Raw genomic sequence first — 14,896 nt, 5'->3', positions numbered from 1 at the left:
CTGACTCCAACATTGAGAGGAGTAATATGAGTGTTGAGCCATGTCGGCAACCAGATCCTGCAGGTGTCTTGTGATGGTTTGCTTCATTGTGTGATGCACTGGACAGAAGTAAAGGAGGAATAAGAGAACACAACACAGCACAGCTTACAGCACTGGATGTTTTCATTTTAGTTCATACCCTCAATAGTCTACTTTACTGTGTTCATTTGACAATCACAGTTGGCATTGCTGTACTCTGCACTCCTGGAGAAAACAAATAAATGCTTTTTATATGTTATGTCGCTTTGCATGATCCATAGGGATACACTAAAAAGCAGATATATTATTGCATAATAACGTGTCTCTCACTGTAAGTCGCTCTCACAAAAACGTCTGCTAATGACTGAAATGCAAATGACTACAGATTGATTTTCAATAACTTAAATAGGACCCAAAATTAAGTAACAGTACATGTTGTAAATATGGGAAAAAATGTATTTTTTTGATTCGACACCTCCCCTTCGCAGGAACGTCAGCTTCCGCATGGAAGCACCTCCCATCGCCTGTTAGCCCGGATGCTAAGGAAGTAGCAAGTTTATGGACCACAGGACAAGCTAGTGGATATAACTAAAAAGATCAAACCCAGACATGTTTACGTAGGGCATAACCTAGTCCGAGCGACTTCGACAAGAAGGTGATGGAGAAAACCAAGTGTAACTTTAGCAAGTGGAAAAAGCGCGAAGCGATTCGCTAATGTTAGTGCGCTATTCCGAACTTAAACGTTGAACGCAATAACTCAACCGTGGCGCTCTAGAAATACCTGAAAGTGAGTCTTCGCGATATTCTAGCTGACTAAACTAATAGGGTTACATTTACGTATTAGTATACAGTTAGGGCTTTCTACCTTTTCATTGGGCGTTTGTTTAAACACCTGTTGTGTTGTGTCTTTGAAGCAACCCTAGTGGATCATGGATTTCCTCACTCTCTTTGCTATATACGTGCTAGTGGTGCTAATGTGTATAGTACTAGTCTGTAAATATTCGGGCCGGCAGCATACACCATTTACTACCCTCTCAACGTTTGTTGGAAAGGTAAGAAAGTTGTAAGTTTGACTTTAATACCAAAGATCGACACTATGTGGCGCCATTGTCCAGCGTTTTCCCAGTAGTCTCTTGACGCGTGATATCCTCTTCACAGGTTGCTGCTCCATTGACGCCACAATGGGTCCGGAGGTTGTCACAGCGGGCTTTACACAGATTTTTTCATCAAAGGTCTATAGTTGAGTTATGTCCTATATTTGGGCTTTTAATCTTTGTGCCAGACACCTACACATTGTCCTTGTTCTTGATTGCAGGAGCAACACGTTCATCTATCTGCATATTCTGCTGGAGATCGCTGTGTATGCAGAGTTCACCTATGAAGTGTTTGGCTTCTGCAGAGAGATGGACACAAGCCTGCTCAGTCTGTGTGTGCCTTACATCTTGTTGGCTATCAAGACTTTCTTTTTTTACCTCTGCATCACTAGAGATCCAGGTTGGTCCCACTTAACTTTTTTTTTTCTTATTTAGGAAGAAATTTAATGGCTGTCAATGTGGTCTCCACTCATTTTTGGTTTTGTTGCACGGTGACTATTTCTTATTACAATCATGCTATCCCTAACCTCATTGACCCTCTCCAACAGGCACAGTAACAAAGAAGAAAATGTCTGGTCAGCTGCACACTTACCCATATGACAGAAGGCTGTTTCACCCCGGGGCCAACTGTCCTACATGCCACCTTGCAAAACCAGCTCGATCTAAACATTGCAGTGAGGACCGATGCTCTCTTCATGTGGTGATTGATAATCAGCACAGTAAATTTGACCTCATTACTTTATTAAGTGTTCACCACACATATCTGCATGTCTTTCAGGGGTCTGCAACAGATGTGTCATGCGTTTTGATCACCACTGCATTTGGGTGAATAACTGCATCGGAGGTCAGAACACGCGTTACTTCCTGCTATACCTCTTCAGCGTATGTGCCATGGCGGGAGACATCGCCTTACTAACAGGAGAGATGCTCCTTCATGCTGTTCTGCGGTCAGGGCTTTTAATGGCCAGCTATATAGACGATTATGGAGAGAAGCAACAGGCTGGGCCTCTGTTTGTGATACAGGTGAAATAAAGTACCGCTGATGTTAGTTGTTCTGTTAGTTCTCTTTATATGTTGATGAACTTAAAGATTCATTTTCTTTTCATCCCTCCAGCATCTGTTTCTGACGTTCCCTCGAATCGTCTTCATGTTGGGATTTCTGGTCTTTGTCTTCTTGCTGCTGGCCGGTTACGCCCTCTTCCACACCTTCCTGGCTGTCATCAACCAGACCTCCAACGAGTGGTATAAAAGCCGAGGTTACGTCTGTCAACACTGTCACCCGGCTACAGCAGATCGCTTGTGTAACCCAGCACCAGACCACTCCAAACGATATTACTACAGCAGAGGACTTCTCCGAAACTTGGGAGAGATTTTCTTTCCTCCACAACCTACTCAGAAAAAAGACAAATGAACAAAGACTGTGTTGCATTTACTATACATCTCATGAGATTTATTTATCAATAATGGACCGAAGATTCTGGCTATTATTCTTTTTCAACCTTTTTTGTTTATCACCCAAATGGTGTCACATATTGATAACACTGCCAGCAAACTTCTAATAATCCTTGTATGGTCGTTGTCTGCTGATTAAATGTTTACAGCCATAAGCATTAGATGCCCTATTTGACACATACAGACAATGCAAGATGACTTACAAAAATTCAATATCAGCATTTATTTACTAAGTACAGGTTTATAATTTCTTTTTGCGAGTGGGTCAACATGTGCAACTTTATTTTTTTAATAAAATGGCATACACACTAATAAAATTCACTCCATTTTGTTACACAAGCTATTACGTCTATCCTTTTAAACGTACTTGTATGTTTTTTTTTCTTCTACTTACGCAATTTGAATCAACACAAATTGATAAGACCATTTTATTAGTCTGAGTCCAACTTTTGTGACGCTAGCCGAGTGAGGGGCGGGGCTAAGATATACCGGAAGTAGTAGTCACTTTAAGCCGGTGCGGAAGTAACCTATATTTATGGAACACTCAATAGAAGATGGGATATTTTTAACCAGTCGATCACAGAAGTGTTTGTTTTTAAAGCGAACGGTGTGTGACCCACCGTTGCCACAAAAACGGAACCGCTCTTTTAGTTTTGTCCCAACCTCGGAGTGTAACGGTACATACCAACGACCGTGGCTTTTCAGAGAAGTCAGCCGGACTAGGGCTCTACATTATTAGTAGCTAGCTAAGTGAAACATGACAGCGCAGATGAGCTCTTCTATGAAGGTCGGCTCCAAATGCGTCCGGCTGAACGGACCGCTGATAAAACAGCTTCTGGACTCGGTGGACAGCGTCCTGTTTGACTGTGACGGGGTCATCTGGCGGGGGGACCAGGCCATCCCCGGTGCGCCTCAGGTCATAAACCTGCTTAAAGAAAACGGGAAAAGGGTCTTCTTTGTCACCAACAACAGCACCAAGACGAGGAAGATGTACGCCGATAAAATGTCATCCATGGGCTTCGATGCAAGCGAACAAGAAGTTTTCGGGACAGCGTACTGCTGCGCCATGTACCTGAAGACGGTCTGCAAGCTGGAGGGCAAAGTGTACCTTATAGGGAGCAACGCCATGAAGCAAGAGCTGGAGGCGGTGGGGATCCAGCAGACCGGGGTGGGACCCGACCTGATCACCGGGAAGCAGAACGACTGGGCCAACGTGCCTCTGGATCCCGAGGTGAAAGCGGTGGTGGTCGGTTTTGATGAGCATTTCAGCTATATGAAACTGAACAGGGCTTTACAGTACCTGACCCAGCAAGAGTGCCTGTTTGTGGGGACAAACAGAGACACCAGACTGCCCTTGGAGGAAGGCAAAGCGGTACCAGGTTAGTGTAAACTCACCTCACTGATTTTAACACTCAATCTTCTGTCAAATTTCTGGAAAAAGTGACCAGGCGACCTGTTATTGTAACATTGTTTTGAAGGAATTACTCATTTCAATGGGATATTGAATAAGACTATACTAAAATATATTCAAGCCATTTCAGAATATACTATACATATACTTCTTATACATAAAAATAGATTTCAGCTATCCTAAGTGTATATGTTCATTTATGAACGTGTACACACCCTGCTCCCAGGTACAGGATGCCTCCTGCAGGCTGTAGAGACAGCAGCTCAGCGCCGTGCCCACACGGTAGGCAAACCCAGCAACTACATGTTCCACTGCGTGGCTTCCCAGTTTGGTGTCGAGCCTGGCCGCTGCCTGATGGTAGGAGACCGGCTGGACACAGACATCATGCTGGGCTCCAACTGTGGCCTGAAGACCCTCCTCACCCTCACGGGTGTCAGCACCCTGGCTGATGCTGAGGAACATCAGAAGAGCGGCTGCACGGAGAGGCAGGGGATGGTGCCTGATTACTACGTGGAAAGCATCGCTGACATTCTGCCAGCCTTGCAGGGTTGACTCCACCCGTCCTTTGCCAAGAGCCAATGACTATTTAAAAGGGAATATTTTGCATTACAGTTATAATTAAAATCATCTTCATCAGAGTCATAAAGGCTGCTAATATAATTTGATATTTTATGAATAACCAGAATAGATATTTTCAGTATTGTTTAATTGTTAAAGCCACGCACATGAAAGCTCTTATTTGAGAAAGGAATGTGTGCAATCACTTCTTATGCAAGTTTAAAATCAAACAGGGAGAAATAAGAACAAACAATGTGTCAAGAGAGAACAGAGTGTATATGTTGCAAAATGTCTGACTTGTGCTTTCTGTGTTTTACATTGTATTACATTTTGCTCCTCAGCAGAAAAGAAAGTGCTAACAATGGCACAGGATGGTGCAATTATTTCCTGTGTTGACATGTTGCCACGGCGACAGTTATACAGAGATATTTACGATCAGCAGTGATTTTTTTTTTTCCTGAATGTTCATCATGTCTGAAAGCCGTTATTATATTCAAAATAAAACAGTTTTCCTCACTAAATCAGCATTTGCTCATATACAACTGAGGGAATACGCTTAAAGTCACCTTGGGCTGTCATCATCTGGATGCCCAAACAGTCGGAACCCTGTGTATCACTTCTCACCTGACGAGAGCAGCTTTCCGAACTGCGCCCGCTTCGCCCTTTTGTTCGTTGTCTTTGCTGGGGAAGGTGGACAATTCGTCCCATGTGTTTAAAAAAAAAAAAAAGGGTGGAAGATTGATTCTATCAAAAGAGCTACATTAGTCCGTGGAGGGGGATAAAAGGGAGTGACAGGAGGACAATGTTGAAAATGGAGCTATTCGGGAAGGGGGGTGGGGGGGCTGTGTGTGGAGGAAGAGGGGGTGGAAGGAGGAGGTCTGCAGGGACAAAGAGAAACTGGCCAGGTGTACCCCTAGTCTCAGTCAGCGCCGGTCATGACCACAGATCCATGCCAAAAGCTCCAACGAGAAGCCTTGAGTGAGGAGCCGTCACAGGACACAGGATGGTGAGGTGCTGGAAACATTCAGACGAGCGTTTGGGGGAATCAGAGTGCACGGTAAACAGGTTAACTCTGAAGACTCATTAACGATGAGAACAGAGGTTAAATCGCTTTTAAGAGATTTTCACTGGGTCTTTTGTGTGGACACATCTTTCCAGGATGGAGATCCGGCTGCCACCTCGACAGCGCACCTCCCACGCAAGGCCTTCTGGCTCTCCCTCTCAGTCTCCCTGCTCTTGGTCATCACTGGCATCATCCTAACGGGACATTTTGGGGCACCGCGGCTTCACTCCAAGGTACACGCATCCGACTCGGCAACCGGCTGGTACATCACATGACGTTTGGGTTGACCAGCATGCGCTTCTGTTAGTCCTCCCAGATCATTCGCATCACAGCTCCAGATCACAACGGCATCAACATCAACCAGTCAGCTGTCGTGGACCAGAAGAATGACCTGGTGACCTTTTCTCTGACCTCTCCGGCAAACAGGACATCCACGGTGCTTTTTGACATCAAACACGTGCGTCTGAGTCCATTTGACTTGAGGGTCGTGCGGCCCCTCCGACTGCGATGGTTGTTGATCAGCTGTGATGTTGCAGGGTTTGATATGCTACAAACCTGAGGAACAGGACCGCTGCTTCCTGCAGCAGATGGACGAGACCGACTATGGCAACGTGCGCTCCCTCCTCCACCGGCCGGTGCAGGTAACCGACATCAACACCTGGCATACAAACAAAATATACTTGGGAAAATATACATTCATCGCGATATAAATGAGAGGGCTGTACATACCCTACATTCACCAGCAATGCCTGGAGACTATAGGAAATAGTTCTTATGTAGACATATTGCATAATTGAATCATTTGGAAATGTCTGTGTCCATTAATGTCCGGGTTTTCTCATTTGTACTGTATCTACCTACAGCTTTACATACACGGGTTCCATACATATTTGAAATATGTAGTTTACGTCACTGCAATAGTGAAAAATACTATTAAATGTCGCCCTAGATGGAAATTTCATGGAATCCTAATTCCATAGGAAATCATTCCGGAGTGGGTCAGTGATGTGTTAACTGGCATTTGTGGCCTTGACTCATTTACCATGAGATAAAAGTGTGACATTTGTCCACAGAGCCTTCAGAGCGGGTCTAATCTCATTCTCTGGCCTCCTCACTTGAATTCCTCAGCACATCTGATCCCCCCCACCATCCACACCCCCACAGGTTGCTCAGGATCTTCTTACAGAGCAGAAGCTCAGGAGCAGGCACAATGGCCGCTCTGTGTGAGGACCCTTTAGCCTGGGGGACTCCTGTGTGGCTAGAGCACACCCCTGTGCACTGACCAGTGCTGGAGGAGCCTGTGTGTCTGTGGCCAGGCTTGATACGGCAATAAGAGCAATATGAGGTGAAAGGTCATGTCTGTGATTTAGAGGGTTGCAATGTGGGAGCCCACAGGTAAACTGAGACGGGGCTTTTCCACTTATCTTTTTTGCTAGCCACAATAGCCTATTTTAATGAGTCAAAAGTGTTTTGTGACCCAGCTTGGCAGCTTCCTGGTATTGAAAAACTTTCACGGCGACTTCAGTCATTTGATCTTCGACAGGACAGGCGGGTCTTGCGTGGATAGAACGTGGTTTGTTCCTCAGTGCTGCAGCACAAAGCTACTCTTGGTTGGTGAATTGGCAGGTTATGTGACCCGCCCGCGCATGACGGCACTTTAAGTGGTTCCCTATCAGTGCCAATCAGACGTGTATCTGATGCACTTAAACAAACCCCGTGTGACCACTGAAAATGATCAGCCTGAGTTCCATTTTCTTCAGCATGGATCGAATATGATATCTCAGCGACACTCAGCGATTTCTGAGTTTTCTTTTTATCAGGGATAATAACCGTGCAGTCGTCTTCTGCAGACTCACTTCCAGCTGTTTGGTAATGAAACCCAGAAGCACACAGAGTTCCTGGGAGTGCTGGCTTCCAGTCAGGTGGATGTTTCCACGTTGGAACAGCCTCTCCAGGCTCTTTGTGAGGACAGACCTGTCTACTGGACCAGGAAGGTTGAGGGTGAGAGAACAATGCCATGTATCTTTTGTTAAGTGCGGGATGATGTTTATTGTCTTTGAGAGGGAAACTATTCAGGCAAGAAAATTGTCTTTTGCCATAGGTTTGCAAAGATAACAGAATATTTTCCTTTTTTTTAGAAATAATTGTACAACTGCATTGTATGTTAAACTGCCGTATTCATTTAGTTGTACACTCCTATAAAACAAGTCTGCACTATGATTGCATACTGTGTCTAAATTCTAAATTGATTTTCAGAATTTTTTAGCTTTTGCAAGTCAAAATGAATGAGGCAAACTAGTTTATTATATATAACCCCCCCCCCCCCCCCCAAAAAAGAATAAATATTGCTCTGAATGTGGGTGTTTTTGATGTGACTGTGATCTCTTCTGTCTGCATTTAGGCCCCGGCAAACAGAGGCTTGTTTACTTCTGCATCGACATCTGCTTTCCCAGCAACGTCTGTGTGTCCGTTTGCTTCTACTACCTGCCAGAGTGATCTGTCTGGTTGCTGTCCTTCCAGCAAAAAAGATCAGGGAATCAAAGTTGTCTCTTTACAGCTCCCCAAAACACACACACACACACACACAAAACCAGCTTTGACTGTCTCGTTGTGCCAGTACACCAGCAAAGCAGTCACTCTTCCTCGTCCATTTCTGGAGACAAAAGAGACGGCGACAGGTTGTCAGAGTTGATGCCAAAGCCCAGTCGACACACTCTTCATGTGTATTTCCCTCCCCTCTGGCATGCTCCACAGATTGCAGAAGAAAGATTTCCTTTTCTCGTACGTGCACCGAGGTGCATTTCCTGTAATCCAGCGCTGTGGTATCATTATGTAACCTTGTCTTTTGAAACCTGCTGAAGTAATAAAAGACTATTGTGCCTTTTCAGTAAAACTCTGTGTATTTCGTACAACATTGCTACCCGCAAATCAAGACGCACGTGAGAAGAAATCATTATCATGTTTCGTTCAGCATTTTTTTGTACAATAAATCTGGTATGCTCCATAAACAGCATTGAATGGGATCTTGGAGTTGAAAAGAGATCAAACAAACCTCATAACTAATTAATATTATAAGGTTTTAATCAGATTAATGAACAAATAAACTTTTAATGTTTGAATTATTTTGCCTGTGATTCAGGAGAGTCCTTTACACACCAGCAGAGATCCATGGACATGTTCAAACACGAGCTTCCACTTTATCAACATATAAAATACCTCGTGTTACATTCTGCAAAGGGTCCGTTATTTTGTGCATTCTCTCTTTCCTCCTGCTCTTCCTCAGCCCAGCACACTGTCATTGAAAGCCAGACACACCACAGCCTTCTGATGGCCGCTGTATTCCCTCTTGATCTCTCCGGTCTCTACACACCACAGACGAGCCAGGTTGTCGGACGAGGCTGTTGGAGGAAAACCATCAAAATCTCACATTTGCTATAGCTCACACTGAAGAAATCAAAATCAATAAAGCAAAGAATTATGTTTCAATTATTCCAGTGCAACACAATTCTTTTTACAACAGATTTGCTTTGGCTTTTACTGACCAGTGACAATATATTGAGAGTCCCCAGAAAAAGCACAGTCCCACATCCAGCCTCTAGATGTCTCTCCAGGATTGTTGCTCTTGATACTCAGCTCCGTCATGAGCGAGAAGTTCGACGTCCTCCAGATCTTGCAGGTCTGGTCAGCAGAGCAGGTAGCCAACAGCCTGGCGATGACGTAATGAAAAAAAAAATGAAATTTTAATTTTAACAGTAATTTTTTAAAATCACCTGCAGTGAATGGCTTTTACTTCCTAATACTTACGTAGAATCAGGGCTGAACTTGCAGCGGAGGGAGTAGCGGTTGTGCGCAGGGATCTTGGTCTTGGGAATCAGCTGAGTCACCTCTTCTCCAATGCCTCCGGCCATGTTCCAGACATAACAGTTTCCCTGGCAGATAAAGGAACACATTTGTTAAATTATGTTAACTAAATAACTCTTTTCAGACCTCTTAGGGACTCACCGAGCTGTTGACTGCAGCCATGTAGCTGGCATCTGGGTCGATGTGCACTGCATTAACCGAGACCTCTGGTTCTGGAATGAGCTGTTCATTGTGGTCGGTCTTCAGATCCCAGATGTGAATCACTCCACTCTGGTCTCCTACAATCAGCTCTGCCTGAACACACACAATAATGTTAATAAGTAAGCATTTTATTGCAAACTATATTGAAATTGTCTTAAATTGTAAATTTACAATCCTGTCGTACCTGGTTGGGATGCAGGCAGACACAGTTGATGGGAGCATTGACCTGGAATAATTTCTGGCACTGGAGATTTCTTGACCTGTGTGTGCAAAAAGCATTACATTTAGGGAAATAAACCAGAACTAAGACCACAACCTGCTTCCTTGGATGTACCTCAGGTCCCATATACGAGCCAAGCAGTCTTCTCCACCTGTGTACATCCAGCGTCCATCTTCATGGAAGCCCACAGATGTGATGTTCTTGCTAACGCCATCATAGTTGATCACAGGGTTAGGGTTATTAGAGTTTAAGTCATACATGCGAATGTGTTGGTAACCTAAAAATGTAAAATACAGCAGGTAAGAAGATACATTTGGCTGAAACATGACACTGATGTGAAAACTTGGCTTTAAGCAGCTTCATAACTAACCCGCAGCAGCAATCATACTCCTGTCAGGTGTTACCTCAAGGGAATTTACTTGCTAGAAGAACACGTTAAGAAAGCACTTTATTTAAATTGTGATTATCTTTACTGTACACAAGTCATTAGCCTACTGGATAGAACACTTCATATTGACAGAATATACGTTATTGAATCTATATGTATTATACCACTCTAACAAGATGTCAGAAGCTAGTTTGTTTACAGCATTTGTAGTATTCAACTATATAAAATTCACAGCATCATTACAGATAAATGTTTGTTTGTAATTTGCAGTAAGGATACCGAATCCTGGTGCTGGACTGTCCGTGTGCAGATGCCGCTGTGGGCCTGCCAAAAACGGACTGTATGGTCGTATCCAGCTGTAGCCAGAATAACTGGGTCGCTGCCCACCGTCCCCTGGTTCACATTCATATTTGGCTGGTGGCTGTCACTCCCTTGGGCAAGGCATGTATGACACTGTAAATAACAAAGAAACAGTATTTTATCATCAAAAGGGATGGATTTACTATCGCACCTTCAAAATAAACTTCAAACTACAACTTAATGCATGCAAAGGTAGAAAACTCTGTTGCAAACTTATATTTAGCACCAATATTATTATATCTGGGCGCAGAATATTTCGATTGAAATGAAAAGACAAAAAACTGTTGTCTATTATGATTACCTTCAGTTGTTCGTGTTGACGGCATACCAGTACCTCGCCGTAATGCATCCCTTGGAAACATAAAACGTCGATTCAAAGTTCCGGCTCATTATTGAGGCTTTACCGCCATCTATTGGCCGTCTATAATAGCATTTCAGGTAACTTTCTTTTTTCTGTTGAAACATTCTTATCTTTTAAGTATAAACTCACAAAACTCATTGATCCTAACAATTTATTGAACAATGCAAAACAAAACACCCCACAGTACATTTTAATATTTATATTTTAAGTTAATTAAATTACATAAATTAGTAACAACATAGGTAATACATTTTTTTTTTCACAAAATGCATCTTTCCTCATAGCAATGAGGCCCACGAGACAACAAACTGCTAAACCTCTGTCCTTTAATCTCAGTCAGTGTGTGGCACATTTAAAGCTGCTGCAGGTCGTGCAAGTGCTGCTTCACCTCCCCTGGGTCAGCCAGTGAGCAGGCCAGAACCGTCCCCCTGATACCAGCCTTGACCTTAGTGGAAGGAATTATCTATGAGACAATAAAAGAATATGTGAACACAAGAGCTGCTTGCCCTGCTGCCCCTCTTGACAAAGAAAATTCTTGTACCTTCACGTAAACTTTGCACCTCTCTAAAAGAAATTTCCACTTCATTGTAGTTCGTTGGTCATCAGTCAATCTGGTGAACTCCTCTGTCTGAAACATGTAAGATGACAAAAATGTTCAACTAATAACAGAAACAAAACATAAAATATAAAGAATAAGTCGCTGCAAAACTTTGCTCTTTAGGAGATAAATAAACTGTGCAACAGTAAAGAAGTGCTAACCGTGCAGCCAAGAAACGTTTCTGCAGCAGGGCTCCTGAGGCTGCAGCTCTGCAGGGTGCCAGTGTGGTCGGTGAGGTCCACCAGCAGGTCAAAGCCTGTGACGGCAGAGAAGACCTGACCCTTCCCTGGACATAACTCATTGCTGCAGCTCAGCAAATCCTCACCAACCACAAACTTACATCTGGAGCTGAAACAGGAGACCAAAATGAGTCGGTGAGTTTTTAAGCTAAGGTGACGCTAAAAGATGAACTCACCATCGTGACCTGATGACTCTGGACAGAGAGGAGTCCAGGTCCAGCTTGGAGACAAAACTGTAAGTGATGCCAAAGAAAGTCTCTGGATTTTCTTGGGCCTTCTTCTTCAACTGTCTCATAGTATAGACATTGGTGATGGAGTCCACTGCACACAAGAACAGAAACACATTCAACAGAGCCCCAAGAACAGGACTAGATGCAGAAAATTCCTCACCAGTTTCATCTTCTAGTGACTCATCCTGGTCCAGACATCCAGACTCAGAAACTTCTTTGGCGTAGCTGAACAAAAGACCGGCCTCTCTGGTGTCTGAGGAGACAAATGTAAACTGACTTCACAGCGGGAAGACATTTACTTTGGAAAGGAGGCCGTTTGGGTGGACTCCCAGAATTCACACATCATCATTCACATTAGAGAACAGATCATTATTCAGCTCGTATTTTATTTTGTGGCTGTGACGTCTCACCAGGGTTGACGGTGATAATGGTTTTGGAGTTAACGGTTGCTGTCATACCATTTCGAAAGCTGTCAAAGCCAATCTTTGCATCAGCTATGAAGAGCACTTTGGAGAAGAAGCAAATGTTACAGCGAGGACAAGTTGTATTAAACACAAACATTTGTATCTCAGATATCTACTTCAATGTCTGCTAAGTGCAGAGTAGTAATGGGATGTGACAGGCAGGAATAACAGTTCAACAAAGTTACTCTTCATGGGTGAGAATGAGCAGCAGCTGCTCACCTACCCGTTTCCCTCGGTATCACTTTTTGAATGAGCAGAATGGCCTCTTTGTCCCAGCTGTGATCAAACAGGGGTCAGACTTAGAAAAACCGAACCCATTAACTGATTAGTGTAAAGTCACAGCAGTGATCCGAGAGGCAGATATATTTTAATCATTATGTTCATTCTCGAAGGAATTCTGGGGCGTGACGCACCAGACGAGAGGAAAGGTCGAGACACTGTCGTCAAACAGCTTCGCTTCCAGCCTGTGGCCGTTGCGTCTGTCTGAAGTCGTGAAATATTTCAACTCTCCAATCTGAAAAACAAAACCTTTGTTTTATCATTTAAGCCCATTAAAATAAAAATTAAATTATTCTGAAAAAACACAGCAGTCTATAAAACAACCCAAACTGATGCCACAAGGTCAAGAAGCATAAAAGATTTCAGTTTTAAAACGGTGAAAAGCTCTGTAAAGGTTTCCATTCCTACCGACTTCACTGCAGCCAGGATATTAATGATTGTACCATCAAGACTCTGCCCATTGGCCAAAATGTCTCCCAAAGAGTAGAAATCTCTGGAATCCTTCACTGGACGGTAGATCAGTGGCACCAGCCTATCGATGGTTGTCGTGTCAGCACACATATACACTTGGGAATGAGCCTCTGATATCATTAACCTGTAGATGCTGATGTAACAGAGATGGACGGTTCAGCAAATGAATTCTCTGGCTCATCTACATATAGGTTTAGCACAATATCCCTGGAATATTTACTATACTGGTGGGTTAACTTACCTTGGTGTCATGGGGCAAAATTTTTCCCCTTTCTCTGGGTCTTTGTGGGAAACTAATGGATTTTCAATTATGACTTGGACAAATAAAAATGCTTGATTAGGACTTTTGCATATCAGTTTAGTATACCATTTTCTATTTTCACAATCATTTTGGGACCCCCCCCCCCCCCATGAAATAACGTCCTCACCACAGTGTCCAATGCTGAAGTTGCTGGACAGCCCGATAATATATGCTTCATTTCCCCAGGCTGTCACATTGATAAAGAAGTCATGAGAGTCCCTGACGGTGAATCCAAATGTGAACCTCTCTACACCGACATCTGCAGGGAAAACGCAGGTTGTTGTCACACTGTAATGCTGCAGCCTCCTTTACCAACAGGGGGCGCTGCAGGACGAGAAATGCCGTTTAGAAAGTACTAACTTTTTCTGTCAGGGAAACTTTTGACATCAGTTTTCCAAATGATTATCCCTACCACCTTCTGAGAGGAAAAAAACAAATATTACACAACCGAATTTTTATAGTTTGATTTTTTTCACGCTAACAACATAAGACCCTAGTGCAGGCCGATTAATGCTATATTATATTATACATGGTTTTAATGATTCACTCACTGGATGAGAGATGTTAGGATGTAGCTCAGAAATGGCAATCGTAGCATCCATTGTATACACTCAGCTACTCAGTCCAGTTTTAATTACAGTGGCAAGACCCTTTAAACTGAAGTGAAATAAGACAAATAGAACAAAATGGACGATTTTTACATGCAAACATACTCGGGGAGATAATAATTTGATGCTAGCTAAATCGTCCGCCTGGTGACGTAAGCCTGTTAATTTGACTAATTCTTTTTACTATTCATTAATAGTTTGGCCAACTGACCATATTTGTAGGTTCTATGTATATTGTACCAACACCAAGTATATTTTTTGTTCCCAATATTTTACCTGTCCCAGACTGCTGACTGCGTATTTACTATTTTGCTCAATTTATGCGGCAAAACCAAAACACGCGACATATTTCGTCACCTGACATGTCGGATATGTTGCTTTCAAGAATATAGGAAATTTTTTGCAAATATTAACAAAAGTGTTATTGTCGGAGAGTAACTCAAGGTCTTTTTAAGTTACAAACGCTTTAAAGAACGAATTATACACGAGTAAAATATGTAATCCCGAATATCAAATACGTTAGTTAAAACCATACAGAGGGCCAGTCTGTATGATAACACAAACACATTCGACGTACAATTTCTAAGCAACGCAAACACAACAATCTAGTTTGATTCCTATTCGTTTTAAACAATCTAAAGCAGCATAAGGTAATGTTTCTCTAGGGTATTTGATGTGATTAGAGAAAGGTAAACATGCAGGAAATGCCACTGAACATT

At 43.0% G+C, this 14,896-nt stretch overlaps 5 protein-coding genes across 7 annotated transcripts; 3 read left to right on the top strand and 2 right to left on the bottom strand.

Annotated features, from left to right (window-relative positions):
- Positions 1-532: 532 nt before the first annotated feature.
- zdhhc4 (zinc finger DHHC-type palmitoyltransferase 4) lies at positions 533-2,903 on the top strand. Of its 3 annotated transcripts, none has more exons than XM_057037704.1 (7): positions 533-673; positions 933-1,070; positions 1,177-1,250; positions 1,334-1,512; positions 1,661-1,786; positions 1,891-2,135; positions 2,227-2,903. In XM_057037704.1, exons 2-7 carry the CDS (start codon positions 948-950, stop codon positions 2,521-2,523), a joined length of 1,044 nt encoding a protein of 347 aa, XP_056893684.1. In that variant the 5' UTR covers positions 533-673; positions 933-947; the 3' UTR covers positions 2,524-2,903. The 3 variants fall into 3 exon arrangements, with proteins under 3 accessions (XP_056893684.1, XP_056893678.1, XP_056893694.1); XM_057037698.1 differs by having other exon boundaries at positions 545-805; XM_057037714.1 differs by lacking the exon at positions 533-673 and having other exon boundaries at positions 1,018-1,081.
- Positions 2,904-3,062: 159 nt separating this feature from the next.
- On the top strand, positions 3,063-5,054 carry pgp (phosphoglycolate phosphatase). Its single transcript, XM_057037726.1, has 2 exons — positions 3,063-3,943; positions 4,202-5,054. Exons 1-2 carry the CDS (start codon positions 3,322-3,324, stop codon positions 4,525-4,527), a joined length of 948 nt encoding a protein of 315 aa, XP_056893706.1. The 5' UTR covers positions 3,063-3,321; the 3' UTR covers positions 4,528-5,054.
- A 396-nt stretch (positions 5,055-5,450) lies between these two features.
- Positions 5,451-8,880, top strand: bricd5 (BRICHOS domain containing 5). The gene is made up of 6 exons (XM_057037739.1): positions 5,451-5,590; positions 5,692-5,829; positions 5,904-6,053; positions 6,133-6,237; positions 7,447-7,597; positions 7,998-8,880. The coding sequence occupies exons 1-6, from the start codon at positions 5,537-5,539 to the stop codon at positions 8,090-8,092; spliced, it is 693 nt and encodes a 230-aa protein (XP_056893719.1). The 5' UTR covers positions 5,451-5,536; the 3' UTR covers positions 8,093-8,880.
- mlst8 (MTOR associated protein, LST8 homolog (S. cerevisiae)) lies at positions 8,471-10,985 on the bottom strand. Its single transcript, XM_057037683.1, has 9 exons — positions 10,928-10,985; positions 10,546-10,719; positions 10,249-10,300; positions 9,993-10,155; positions 9,843-9,918; positions 9,599-9,751; positions 9,401-9,525; positions 9,139-9,302; positions 8,471-8,994 (listed from the first exon to the last, which is right to left on the bottom strand). The coding sequence occupies exons 1-9, from the start codon at positions 10,973-10,975 to the stop codon at positions 8,876-8,878; spliced, it is 1,074 nt and encodes a 357-aa protein (XP_056893663.1). The 5' UTR covers positions 10,976-10,985; the 3' UTR covers positions 8,471-8,875.
- Positions 10,986-11,124: 139 nt separating this feature from the next.
- On the bottom strand, positions 11,125-14,530 carry meiob (meiosis specific with OB-fold). The gene is made up of 14 exons (XM_057039195.1): positions 14,454-14,530; positions 14,121-14,226; positions 13,930-13,987; positions 13,697-13,828; positions 13,510-13,582; positions 13,206-13,401; positions 12,932-13,032; positions 12,742-12,794; positions 12,465-12,560; positions 12,215-12,307; positions 12,001-12,145; positions 11,747-11,933; positions 11,529-11,615; positions 11,125-11,450 (listed from the first exon to the last, which is right to left on the bottom strand). Exons 2-14 carry the CDS (start codon positions 14,169-14,171, stop codon positions 11,340-11,342), a joined length of 1,383 nt encoding a protein of 460 aa, XP_056895175.1. The 5' UTR covers positions 14,172-14,226; positions 14,454-14,530; the 3' UTR covers positions 11,125-11,339.
- Between the last annotated feature and the right edge of the window lie 366 nt (positions 14,531-14,896).

This window comes from Takifugu flavidus, chromosome 1, assembly GCF_003711565.1.
Source record: "Takifugu flavidus isolate HTHZ2018 chromosome 1, ASM371156v2, whole genome shotgun sequence".
Classification (NCBI taxonomy): Eukaryota; Metazoa; Chordata; class Actinopteri; order Tetraodontiformes; family Tetraodontidae; genus Takifugu; species Takifugu flavidus.
The sequence above is the reverse complement of the archived record's forward strand: the minus strand, read 5'-3'. Positions and strand labels throughout refer to the sequence as shown.

Coding starts and splice junctions, on each gene's coding strand:
- bricd5 (XM_057037739.1), top strand. CDS start 5,537: ATGGTGAGGTGCTGGAAACATTCAGACGAGCGTTTGGGGGAATCAGAG. Junction 5,591..5,691: donor TGGGGGAATCAGAGTGCACG/GTAAACAGGTTA, acceptor ACATCTTTCCAG/GATGGAGATCCGGCTGCCAC. Junction 5,830..5,903: donor CACCGCGGCTTCACTCCAAG/GTACACGCATCC, acceptor CGCTTCTGTTAG/TCCTCCCAGATCATTCGCAT.
- pgp (XM_057037726.1), top strand. CDS start 3,322: ATGACAGCGCAGATGAGCTCTTCTATGAAGGTCGGCTCCAAATGCGTC. Junction 3,944..4,201: donor GGAAGGCAAAGCGGTACCAG/GTTAGTGTAAAC, acceptor CCCTGCTCCCAG/GTACAGGATGCCTCCTGCAG.
- mlst8 (XM_057037683.1), bottom strand. CDS start 10,975: ATGCATTACGGCGAGGTACTGGTATGCCGTCAACACGAACAACTGAAG. Junction 9,526..9,598: donor TGGCTGCAGTCAACAGCTCG/GTGAGTCCCTAA, acceptor TTTATCTGCCAG/GGAAACTGTTATGTCTGGAA. Junction 8,995..9,138: donor CTCTCAATATATTGTCACTG/GTCAGTAAAAGC, acceptor TTCCTCCAACAG/CCTCGTCCGACAACCTGGCT.
- zdhhc4 (XM_057037704.1), top strand. CDS start 948: ATGGATTTCCTCACTCTCTTTGCTATATACGTGCTAGTGGTGCTAATG. Junction 1,071..1,176: donor TCTCAACGTTTGTTGGAAAG/GTAAGAAAGTTG, acceptor TCCTCTTCACAG/GTTGCTGCTCCATTGACGCC. Junction 1,251..1,333: donor CACAGATTTTTTCATCAAAG/GTCTATAGTTGA, acceptor TCTTGATTGCAG/GAGCAACACGTTCATCTATC.
- meiob (XM_057039195.1), bottom strand. CDS start 14,171: ATGGATGCTACGATTGCCATTTCTGAGCTACATCCTAACATCTCTCAT. Junction 13,033..13,205: donor TCCTGGCTGCAGTGAAGTCG/GTAGGAATGGAA, acceptor TTTGTTTTTCAG/ATTGGAGAGTTGAAATATTT. Junction 11,616..11,746: donor AAACGTTTCTTGGCTGCACG/GTTAGCACTTCT, acceptor TACATGTTTCAG/ACAGAGGAGTTCACCAGATT.